The sequence below is a fragment of the Marmota monax genome, unplaced genomic scaffold (assembly GCF_021218885.2).
Source record: "Marmota monax isolate L192 unplaced genomic scaffold, Marmota_monax_Labrador192_F-V1.1 WCK01_AAM20220418_F8-fsc00185, whole genome shotgun sequence".
Classification (NCBI taxonomy): domain Eukaryota; kingdom Metazoa; phylum Chordata; class Mammalia; order Rodentia; family Sciuridae; genus Marmota; species Marmota monax.
In genome coordinates, this window is record NW_026693278.1 from 3,530,853 (window position 1) to 3,542,831 (window position 11,979).

General features: G+C 49.3%; 1 protein-coding gene across 3 annotated transcripts; it reads right to left on the minus strand.

The window, feature by feature from the left end:
- Positions 1–335: 335 nt before the first annotated feature.
- Positions 336–11,353, minus strand: CUNH12orf43 (chromosome unknown C12orf43 homolog). 3 transcript variants are annotated; one of them, XM_046456477.2, is made up of 6 exons: positions 11,193–11,353; positions 5,951–5,993; positions 5,685–5,783; positions 2,398–2,471; positions 1,778–1,868; positions 336–1,280 (listed from the first exon to the last, which is right to left on the minus strand). In XM_046456477.2, the coding sequence occupies exons 1-6, from the start codon at positions 11,332–11,334 to the stop codon at positions 929–931; spliced, it is 801 nt and encodes a 266-aa protein (XP_046312433.1). In that variant the 5' UTR covers positions 11,335–11,353; the 3' UTR covers positions 336–928. The 3 variants fall into 3 exon arrangements, with proteins under 3 accessions (XP_046312433.1, XP_046312432.1, XP_046312434.1); XM_046456476.2 differs by having other exon boundaries at positions 336–1,283; XM_046456478.2 differs by lacking the exon at positions 5,951–5,993 and having other exon boundaries at positions 336–1,283; positions 11,186–11,353.
- Positions 11,354–11,979: the final 626 nt, after the last annotated feature.

Sequence of the window (11,979 nt, forward strand, 5' to 3'; positions counted from 1 at the left end):
ATGAGAATCCAGCATGATGGGGAGGACGTGCCCAACGCATTCCAAGCACTGGGTACCTCCAGTTTCCTTTTTTTCATTTTGTGCTGGGGACTGAACCCAGGGCCTTGTGCCTGCTAAACATGTGCTTTTCCACTGAGCTACATCCCCACTCTAACAATTTATTTTATTTTTTTTGGTACCAGGGATTGAACTCTGGGGCACTCAGCTATATCCCCAGCCCTATTTTGTATTCTATTTATAGACAGGGTGTCAATGAGTTGCTCGGTGTCTTACTTTTGCTGAGGCTGGCTTTGAACTCGCCAATCTTCATGCCTCAGCCTCCCAAGCTGCTGGGATTATAGGTATGGGCCACTGTGCCCGGACTGACAATTTATTTTTGATGAATTAGTTGGCTCGGAGACATCATTGTGTATGATAAATTCATAAATGTGGAGAAAGAAAATTCTGGAGAATGGCACAAGGGGGTGGAATCTTTCCTCTTTTGCAGTTCTACCAAGCTTATGTGGGCTAGAGGGAGGAGGACAGAGGTTTCCCTGGGCCTTGGCACCTTGGGGGCTCCTTCCCTCATTTTCTAAAGAAGACATTTTCTACACCAAGCTGAAGAGGTCGGGGAGGGAAAGAGAACTTGCCCATCTCAGAGGGTAAGAGGGAGATGACAACTTTTAACACTCGGCCACTAGTCTTAAAGAGCTGGAAGACTCTTTCCTGAGGCCATGGAATGTTCTGGAACCACAGGTCCACCCCGGCCCTCCGTGGAAACACGGGGATAGGCCTTGCTGAGGCTTCTCTGCCCAGACTCTGGGCCAGGCCCCAAACTGTCAGGTCTGTGGGTGGAGGCAGCTTGCCAGCCAGGTGCTCTCAGGTGGAATCGCGGTCCGCCGCCCTTGGGTGCCTTGTCCTCAAGCCGGGGACGGCGCCCACAGACTGGTCAGTGGGCAGGCGCAGCGGCTGTGCTCTTTGCTGGTGAAAATGGTGACGCCTCGCTGGCTTTCTTTGCCTTTTTCTTCCTTTTCTTCTTTTTGGTCCCCAGTGATACCGGGTCCCCATTGGCCCTCCCTGACTCCCTTTCCAGGGTCTGGACTGAGGTCCCGCGGGCGGGGCTGATGGCTGCAGCTGAGCCAGCGCCCGCCCCCTCCTGGGCTTTCCTCCTCAGCCTCCTTTTCTTCTTCTTGGCCTCCGTCTCCACCTTGACAGGAACGTGGATGGCCGACTCCTGCAGAATGTCTGAGGCTGACACAGCCGCCTCCCGGCACCGCTGCCACTCCTCATCACTGTCCTCACTGCTGCAAGGGGAGGGTAGTGTAGGTCAGCTGCGGTCAGGGCAGGTCCCAAAGTCGCCTTCCGCCGCCCCCCCTTGGTCAGAGTCTAAGATAGAGGCAGTTCGAGAGCGAGCGCAGGCTTGGGAGTGGGGCACACCTGGGCTCTAGTCTTCTCTGCCAGAAACCCTGTGACCTACACCTCATTAAGTGACTTAACCTCTCTGACCCTTAGTATCTTCATCTACAAAATGGGGATCTTAGAATCCAGACCTCACAGGGATGTCTTAGGAGGCAAATACAAGAAAATAAGGAGTCTGACCCAAAATGAGTGCTTAAAAAAAGTACAGATCTACCCCAAAGAAGCCCAAAACACCCTGCCTGCTGGGTGTGCCTCTCCAGTTACCTGACAGGCCCCTTCTGCGGCCTGTTGGTCTGGCATCTGCTTCATTACACCAGGGGGACAGCCAAGACGGGAGGAGAAGACAGGAGGGGCTGTGAGGAGAGGAGTGGACTCTCACCTGGAGGTGGAGGGCTGGCGCTTTGGGCGGGGGCAGGGAGAAGCTTCCTCTTCGGGGCCTCCAGGGATGGATGTGAAGAAAAGGCGAAAGCCTAAGATTCACAGGGGCAAAGTCAGCGCTGCTGGATGCCAACCTCTCCTCTCCCGGGTGCTGAGGCTGACGGCCTCTGCCCTCAAGGAGCCCCTGGTGCAGAGCTGAAGACCTGGGAGTCATTGTCGTGCGACTGCAAACTAAGGCCTCATCTGAGAGAGGCCTGCTCCATACCTGATGGGCCAGGACATGCAGTGTTTGCAGGGCGGCAGCTGCCAGATTGGGGCAGTGAGCCCTCAGAAGCTTCTGGAAGTCACTAGTTAAGCCTCCCAGTACCTAAGGCAGCCTCCAATGAGCTCACAGAGCTGGGCAGGGCAATGGACTCAGGGGGGAGCCTGCTCCTGCTCAGGGTCAGACAGAGGAGCTTAGTGCAGACAAGTGACTCTGTCTCAGAGCCTCAGTTCCCTGTCTGTGCCTGGGGTATCGTCACCCGCCTTAGGGCAGGGCCTGAGTGGGTGAAAGGACATAAAACACCCAACTGTCTGCCCAGCTCTAGGTCACAACAGCTGCTGTTTGCAGTGACTACTCACCGTCATCCTCCGGGGCCACCTTGTGTTTCTTAGCTGTCTTTGGCGCCTTCACTACCTCTGAGATGGTAATGGAGCTAGGGGGAGAGGAGACGGTTGATTAGGGTGTGATTTGGGGTAATGACAAAAGCAATTTTTGTTTTTAAATTTAAAATACATTTATTTTTAAGTGGAGGCGATGGGGCACATGATCCTAAATGCAAAAGTGGAGACCACACTGGCCTGGTAAGAAGGCTGAACCTTCAGCCGTGACAGCGCAACAGCAATAGCCCCTTCTGATTCTGCAAGGTTTCTTTTGTTTAAACCTTACCATAATTCCAGAAAGTACTGGAGAACTTTTAAAGATACAGTACAAAAAAAAAAAAGTAATTTCAACAGGGCAGAGAAAAAAAATGGGAGAAGGAACAGGAAGAGCCGGAAGTGTGATGAGGGAGTCTTTCCTATGTACTTTACTTACTGGAGAAAGGCCACAGATTTTGCTTTGAGCTTACTGCAGAATAGCATGAAAAGGGAAATAGGACCAGTCTAGAGAAGTGGTTCAGAAGTCAGCTTCTAGAACAGGGCAGAGCTGCTCATTTTTTTCCTTCTTTTTTTTTGGACCACTGAGCCACATCCCCAGACTCCTCACCACCTTTAAAAAATTTTTTTATTTAGAAACAGGGTCTCACTAAATTGCTTAGTGCCTCACTAAATTGCTGATGCTGACTTTGAACTTGCAATTCCGCTCCCAAGCCTCTGGGATTACAGGTATGTGCCGCCGTGCCCAGCTTTTTCTTCATTTTAAAAGAGTTTGAGATAAATATAGATTGACAGGCAGTTTCAAGAAATAATAAAGATTCCAAATACCATGCAAAACTACAGTACAACATCATAACCAGGAAACTGAAATTGATACAATTCACTGACATTAGTCAGACTCCAGAGTCCTCTGCGCTTTTGTGATACTGAGGATTGAACCCAGAGGTGGTGTACCACTCAGCTCCATCCCCAGCCCATATTACTTTGAGACAGCATCTTGCTAGATTGCCCAGGCTGGCCTTGAACTCGCCATCCTCCTGCCTTAGCCTTCTAAGTGTCTGGGATTGCAGCCATACCCACTGCGCCCAGCAGAGGCCTGGGTTTTGGATGCTGGCTTTGTTACTTACTGCTGTGACCCTCTGGCAAACGACTCCACTTGTCTGAGTCTCTGTCACATTTCTGTAACTGGGAGCAACAACGGTCCCTTCCTATTAGGGCTGTCAAAAGGATCAGATGAGAAAATGGATGTGGAGCCCTTGGCACAGAGCCGGCCACAGCAGGTTCTCAGGACACAGGAACCATGGGGGGTGGTGGTGGTGGAGATGATGATGTCATCAGCTTCCTAGAACCTCTCACAGAAACCAGCCACAGCTCTCTAGAGGCAGAGGCCAGGAGGTGGGTCCTGCTGTCTGCTGAGGTAGAGTCATGCCCTGCAGGACCGGCGCTCTCTGCCATTACAGCAGGCCTGTGGCATGCGCTCAGCGCTTTTCCTAACTTCCCTCTGCATAAGCCACAGGCATCTCCCAAAGCCCTGTGCAGGGAAAGAATTTGGGGAGAGGGAGTGGAGATAATGCTGTCCAGGCCCTAGTCTCTGACCTGACAGAGCGGCTCAGTGTAGGTCCCTGGGTGCATGTGGCAATGCCTGGAGACACAGTTGTTTGTCATGACTGGTGGGGCAGGTGCCATTAGCACCTCCTAGGTTGAGGTCAGAGAGGCTGTTGAGCATCCTGTGATGTGAAAAGCAGCCCACAACAAAGAGTTATCCGGTCAAAAATGTCCAGTGTCCAGGTTGAGATGTCCGATCTAATAGAAGGAACCAGCTAGGGTATCATTTTGGAGAGAAACATGAAGCAGTACAGGGACTATTCTGGCCATGGTGACGAACATTCTGCTGGACTGCCACCCAGGGAAGCATCTGTGCTGGTTCAATGCAAAGCCAAATGGTCATGCAGAAAAACTGCTCCCTCAGGCTGAGTTGACCTGGCCTTCCTGAAGCCCCTTCTGATCCTGGAGTTGGGGACCTGGAACCAGTGCCGTGGGGGCTCAGGCTGCTGGGCTCTGGCCCTCTGGTCAGCCTCACAAGAACAGCTGTTCCACACGTGGGAAGGCCCATCTGTCGTTTTGCATATTTACTTCAAATTGAAGGACCATGGCCCCAAGTGCTCGTCTCCTTTCAAAACCTGCCAGGACTGTCAATTAGAAATGGACGAGAAGCAGCCTGCCCTGCGATGTGTTCCACAGTACGGGTACTGATCTATGAGGCCAGGCCACATACTGTGGCTGAATGAGTTTGGAAAACACAGGGCCAAGCAAATGACACAGGTTTCCTCGCCACAGCAGCTCCCGGAGCCCTGAATCCACTGTAATGACCCTCATTCTCCAGGGGCAAGGGGATACATGTGGACTGCAGTGTTTCTCAAACTTCTTTGCTGTTGGATCCCTTCTTCTAGAGCTGCACTTTGGGCCAGGCCTACTGTCTGCATGTCTGTGCAGCCCTAAAATTTCTATGTCGAAATCCTAACCTCAAGGTGATGGTGTTAGGAGGTGAGGTCTCTAGAGGTGCTTAGGCCACGGGCCTGGGGCTCTCGTGAATGGGATTCATGCCTTTGCAAAAGAAGCTTGAGAGAGAGACCGCCTGTCCCTTTCCGCCATGTGGGAAGATGGTTAGAAGGTGCCATCTGTCAACTAAGAAGAGGGCCTCGCTAGACACTGAGTCTGCCGGTGCCTTGATCTTGGACTTCCCAGTATCCAAAATGTTTATAAGCTACGTTGTTTATGGAATTTTACTATAGTCGCCTGGATGGACTAAAATAGGTAGCATTCTTGGTACTCGCTTTGGGAATGCCAACCTGATTCTTTAAAGGCTAACCTTTCTTTTTATTTCTTTTCTATTTTTTTCTAAACAAGTATGTTCATTTGAATAAAATGAAGCGAATGGTTATTAATTTTGGGGTCAATCATTTTCTTTTCCTCAATTCCTGCTTCTCCTCAGGGTTCCTCTTATCCCATGATAGCAGGATAAGGCAGGGGTAACAAACACTTTAACCGTGAAGTCACACACAGCTGGGTGAGGCCCAACTCTGCCCCTTGCTCCCTGTTACCTCAAGAAAACACATCTCCTTGCTGACAGCCTGCTTCCTCACCGGGGGTAAGGACATCAGCATGACCTATATGACGTGTTGCTTATGAATGCACTGAGGAGACCAATGCTACACCCCGAGCTCCCAGCCAGTGTGTCCGCTGCACTGGTGTCTACGTACGCTTTGGCTCACCTGTCCAGCAGGGCTCCCAGCTTCTTGGCTACGTGGGCTCGGAACTCGGGGGTGGTCTGAAGTTCGTTGCCATCTTGTTTGTGCTCATCCACTTTATGCCTGTGACAGATACACAAGAAGCTCATTTCCTGCTGGCCCAGGAGCCGCCCCATGGGGTAGAGACTCCCTGCGTCCATCTCACTCTGACAGCCAGACTAGCATCTAACCCAGCAGAGGGCAGTATCTGCTGATGAGTCAAGGGAACTGCTCTACTGAGGGCGCAGTACCTGAGGCTCAGTCGGGGGGCTGGCAACTTGTTATTTGCAGCATCTGTGGAAAAATGAAAATTGAGGAAGTAGAGGCAACAACAATAAAAACATCTATTTGTGACAGGGACTTTTTAAAGTGATTTACATGTGTGACTAGGGAATCATCTCCAAGCTCCATTAGAAAGATTACCATTATCCCCACCTGAAGAGGGAGGGAGATTCAAGGAAAGGCAAAATCAACTTGGGCAGCATCTAACAGCCAATTTAACAGAGCTGGGAGGGGACACAGGCCACCTGGCTCCAGAGGCCCCTGTCCACCACTGTGTTGAACAGGCAAGTCTAAGTGTAATTTGTACAATTTGTTAAATGCCTACTACGTGCCTGGTTGTGTGCTAAGTGCTGCAGGAGAAGATGGAAGAAGGTGGCTCTTTGTGCTGATCGCATGTTTCAAGCCAAAACACTGGGACTGTCTGGCCTGGTGGTCATTCACTCAACCAAACACCTGCTGCCTTTTAATCACCAGGTCTCTCAGTTGCTGAACAACTGAGAGGCTATTCCTGTTTCCATGCAGCTTACATTCTAGACAGATAACAAACATGTAAAAACTCACTATAAAATTGGATAATGGCCAGTAAATTAAAAAAACAAAACAATGCAGAGGAGAGAGGTGGGCTGTGCTGGGGGGGGGGGTCACTGTATAAAGGTGGGCAGGTACAGTTTCTCTGGTATGGTAACAGTGGAACAGATATCAGAGAGGTAAGGGAGTGAACCAAGTGGATACCTGGAGAGAGCCTTCCAGGCAGAGGGAGGGGCATCTGCAAAGGCCCTGAGGCAGGAACTGTCTGGAGTATGAGAACCAGCAAGAAGGCCAGTGTGGCGGGGACCCACCCAGCCAGCAGGGGCCCAGTAGAGATGAAGAACTCCTGGGGGTCGCATCACAGAGGGCCCCCCGTGTGGGTCAATGTGAGGATCTGAGCTTTGAAGATGAGCAGCCACTGGAGGATTCTGGCCAGAAGGGGGACATAAACTGACTTAGATTTTTATATAACATCTGTGGCCACTGTGAGGAGTGAGAGCAGAGTGGGGCAAGGGCAGACGCAGGGAGTCCCCTGCAATGATTGGGAATCCTGATACACACAGTTTCAAGGTGGAGTCCACAGGATGTACTAATGGACTGGACACAGGTGTCAGAGATGAGCACAAGACAGCTCGGAGGCTTCTGGCATGGATAATGGGACAAAATGGGCTTGTGCCTTTAAGGAGCCAACTGAGCAGAATGGATGCATGGCACCAGGCTGGGTGTAGGGGCACGGTGTGTTAAACGACTCCAGTGGCCCTGCTGTGCCTACGCCATGATACAGTCACATGTGTGTGATTGCAGGCATGCTGTGATCTGTGCTGATGTGCCATGGAGCACACCAAAACTGCAAAAAGTGCCTGATGCTCCTAGAGGAGAGTGTGTGGAGCCAGCGGGATGTCTTTACAGGCACAAGGAGGAAGACCGTCTCTTGCCATGGACGAGAGAGGAACCATCACATCAGGTCCTGCTGTGGAACACAGCATTACTCACCTCCCCAGGGAGGCAGCTCGGTGGAGTCCTGGCTCTGACACTAACAAGCTGTGTGACTCTGGGCAAGACACTTTATATCCCTGAGCCTGTGTTCTCCTCATCTACTATGGGGTAAGATCACCCACCTTCTAGAGTTAGTGTTATGGACACACTGCATGTTCACCTTCTTGCATTTGAAACACAGGATTTGTTATTATTATTATTTTCTTTCTATTTCTATCTCCTAGGACTGTGCTTTGATTTGAAATAAAAGTTGTACAAATGAATCAAAGTATGTAATTGGTGCCCCCAAATTTAAGTGGTTTGAAGGTCTGGTGACCTGTTCCTCATCACTACAGTTAAAAGCTGTATCTGAAGGCTGCACTCATAAAAACAGTGACTTACATTTCCACATGGTCAGAGGCCAAAGGATGAGAGTTTAGTCCACAAAAAACACTCATCTGTGGCAGGGAGTGACATACCAGAGAAACAGAACATGGGCTTAGAGTCTGAGCGGTCTAGATTTACACCTGGGTCTGCACTTTCACAAGGCAAGTGACCTTGGCCAAGGCACTTCATCTTCAGTTTTTTCATCTATAAACTGAGGCTGATAATACCCTGTTTGTGGAATTGCTGGAAATATTGAACCAGACAACACAAAGTATGTAGAATAAGAGTACATGGGGCTGGGGTAGAGCACTTGTCTAGCACAGGTGAGGTGCTGGGTTTGATCCTTAGCACCACATAAAAAAATAAAATAAAGGTTACTGTGTCCACCTACAACTAAAAACAAACATTAAAAAAAAAAAAGCACACATTATGGTGACATTATTATTAGAATCGCCCAAGACTGTCTGAGGTCCAGCATCTTGCCTGGCACATAGTAGGTGCTCAATAAAGAAAAGTACTTATTATTAGCACCTACATGTATTTTCATAGCAGAGAATTTTTCTCCTCCTGGTACTAGATTGGAACTAGGGCCTTGGACTTACTAGTCAGGTGCTTTACTCCAGAGCCAGCTCCCCACCCCCCTTTTATCTCCTGAGCCAGGCTGTTTTCAAACTTGTGATCCTCCTGCCTTAGCCTCTAATGCAGCTGGGAACAGGTGTGCACCCTGACACCCAGCCTAGCAGGGGATTTATTGTTGAGAGCCACAGCCAAAGGGGCCCCAGCAAACTTCCAGCTGCCAGCAAACTTCCAGCTGCTGGCTGATGATTGGCTCACAGCGGCCCCAGCAACATCTAGCTGATTGGCTCCTCGGCCCCAGCAACATCTAGCTGATTGGCTCCTCTGCGGTGATGCTCATTGGGCTGTTTCCCTGCCCTTTCAGACCACGGAGCTGCTCATTGGGGGACTTTTTGGCTCCGCCCACGTGACCCAGCCAATCGGCCTCAAGAGCAGGAGGATTGTGGGAGGTGGGGAGAAGCTTGTGTGGGAGAGAGAGGCTTGTGGAAAGGCGGTGGTGGCAGTTGAGGCTCTGAGGGTTTTTCCTGAGAGGCTGTTTTGTTTGGCGTGTGTGGTTCTAAAAATAAAGTTAGTTACTTTTGACAAGTGGCTCCTGATTGTGCCCAGCCAGACTGCGGCAATTTATAATGTCACAAAAACAATGAATTGAAAAGCTGGTAGCTTGCATACCACTTCTCAGGTGTTCATCTCTTACCACTGTGTTAGAGTCTGTAAACAAGTCTGGATGGCGCCTGGCATTTTGCCAGAGGGAGTGGTTTGTGAAGTAACGCCAGTGAGTCATTAAGTGTGGAGATTCCTTATTGGTTGACTGCTGAATCTAGTTTATGTTAATTAAGATAAGCTGTGTGGAATGTATATATACGTCTCCTGTCCTACAATAAACGGCTCCCACTCCTGCTGTATGAATCTACACAAGTTGTTTGTCATCCCCCCGGTTATTTTGCTGCAGCCGGACTGCGGCACCACTGCCCACAGAAACCCTTTAGACTGGGAGTTGGCTGTAATCCCGGCCTCTCTCATCAGTGAGGTGCCCATTGTGCGAATTCATTTATTCGAGCCCTGTGCTAAGGTCCTCGGAATACCATGGTGAAAGAACAGGCCATGAAGTTCATATCACATAACCTCTCAATAAGTATTTGTGCAGCAAATATTGGCTAGGGATGCAGAATTAAAGGGGAAAAAGATAAGACAAATAAAGAGGTAAATTGCAGGAAAAGATGAAAGTACTATTTACAAAGGGAATCACACAAAGAATGATGGGGGCACACACAAGGCAGGTAACCCCAACTTGAAAGACTGAGAGAGCTTTCCCAAAGTGGTTTTGTCTCGTTACATTAAAGGATGAGCAAGAGTTAAGTCTGGGGGAGAGGCAAGCAGTCCATGTACAGAAATCAACCACACATTTGCCACCATTTACGGGGCCTTTCCTATGTGCCAAGCACTGCAGATGCATCATCTCAGTAACTTCCCAACCTTATAAGAGGAAATTCAGGTACAGCAGGATGTAAACAGTATGCTCAAGTTCTTACTGCTAGTGAGTGGAAATGGAGACAGAGAAGCAGATTTGTCCACCAAAACTGCAGGAAAAACTGCAGTTCTCCGTGTTCAGAGGTAAGTGGGTAGGGTGTAGTTTGGCCTCTACCTGTGGGAAGTGGAGAATGGCAAGAGCACTAGGGAGAAACAGGCAGGGAATGGGTGACCAAATACATGGATTTTAACCTTTCTTTGCTTTGGTTTTCTTTTTTTAATTTTATTTACTTATTTAGTTAGTTGTAGTTGGACATAATACCTTTATTTTATTTGTTTATTTTTATGTGGTGCTGAGGATCCAACCCAGAGCCTCGAACGTGCTAGGCAAACGCTCTACCACTGAGCCCCAGCCCCAGCCCTTTGCCTTAATTTTCTTTAGCAGCACCGTGAAGCCTGGATCCCTTCTCAGAATGTTTCAGGTCATAAAATGCAACATACTGACTTATGGAAAACCCCAATAACGCTGAAATTTAGCTATCTTAATAGTAAACAACCAAATTTATGATATTAGTGCATATGCTTCTTTATTAATGCAGATCTTTATTAAATAAGATCTAGTAATGGGTCTAAAATTCACTGTTTTTTAAAGCAAGGGGATGAGTATAAATGACCTCTTTCCAACATACTGTGAATAAGAAAAATATTTTTATATATGGACAAAGATTGTAATGCAATTCGAAAATCTGGTAATTCATGTTGTAACAAAGTAACAGGTATCGTCAAAGCAACTGTAACTTGTTGCTCATGCGCACGACAGAAAGAGCTGCTACATTTTAGTTAGGGGTTAATGAAAATAAAGATGCAATATTTTTTGCCACTTCAAATACAAGGACCCTAAGGATTCTAACCACGATTATGTTGAGGGATTTCAGATTTAATCCCAGGGCACTAGAGAGCCGGTCACACAAGGTCTCAGAGACGTGGACAGAGCTCGTTGGCGTCCAGAGGGTGGGGAATGCACTGCAGGCGCGGAAAGGCTGGACGCGAAAATGCAGGGAGCGGGGCTGCCAGTCCTCTCAGAGAGGAGGCTGTAAGGATGCCCTGCAGAAAATGCAGTCGAGAGACATTGAGGTGTCTCAGTTTCTCCCGCTGGGACCACGGAACGACCCTCCCTACTGCACCTTGAATGGGGACTCCCTCCTCACCACCCATGCTCTCAGGTCCTATGGGAAGAACTCACGCCCCACGGACAGCCTCCCAGAACACACCCCCTACCGGCTCGTGGTTTCTCTGCTCCCCGCGGGTGCTGCTCCAGCTCCCAGGCCGGCATCGCAGCCTCACGGCACCGCGCCAGCTCCTCCTCCTCGCTGCTGCTACTGCTCTCTGAATCGCTCACGGCGCCACCGGGAGCCGCCATCTTGGGCTACCGCAAAGGATCGCGGGAACGCCTCTATTGTGGGCCCGCCCACAGGGCCCCACGTGAGGGTGGAGAAGCGCAGGGCATTATGGGGATTGTAGTCCTCAGATTCAGGCACGCTGTGGGCCCCAAACTGTGCTAGAAGGTGGAGGCTGTCCTCCAACGTGAGCGCGTGAAGAATCCAAGAGATGAACTTCTCCAGTCTTGTCTTGATGAGAAAAATGAGACCCACAAGGCTGAAGGGAATTGCCTGAGGTCACACCACATTCCAACCACGTTCAGGTTTTGATCCCAGGTAGTTTAGACATTATTTATTTATTCCAGTAATTTTATTTTTTTTTAAAGAGAGAGTGAGAGAGGGAGAGAGAAAGAATTTTAATATTTATTTTTTAGTTATCGGCAGACACAACATCTTTGTATGTGGTGCTGAGGATCGAACCCAGGCCGCACGCATGCCAGGCAAGCGCGCTACCGCTTGAGCCACATCCCAGCCCTATTCCAGTAATTTTAAGTCCATCTGTGGGTCAGAATCATCTTAGGGAACTTGTTAAACTGGGGATTTCTAATTCTAACTGAATTAGAATCTTTTTATCAGCTTTGGGGCCCAGAAGTCTGTTATTTCTTCTAATACCTTGGGGCCTTGCT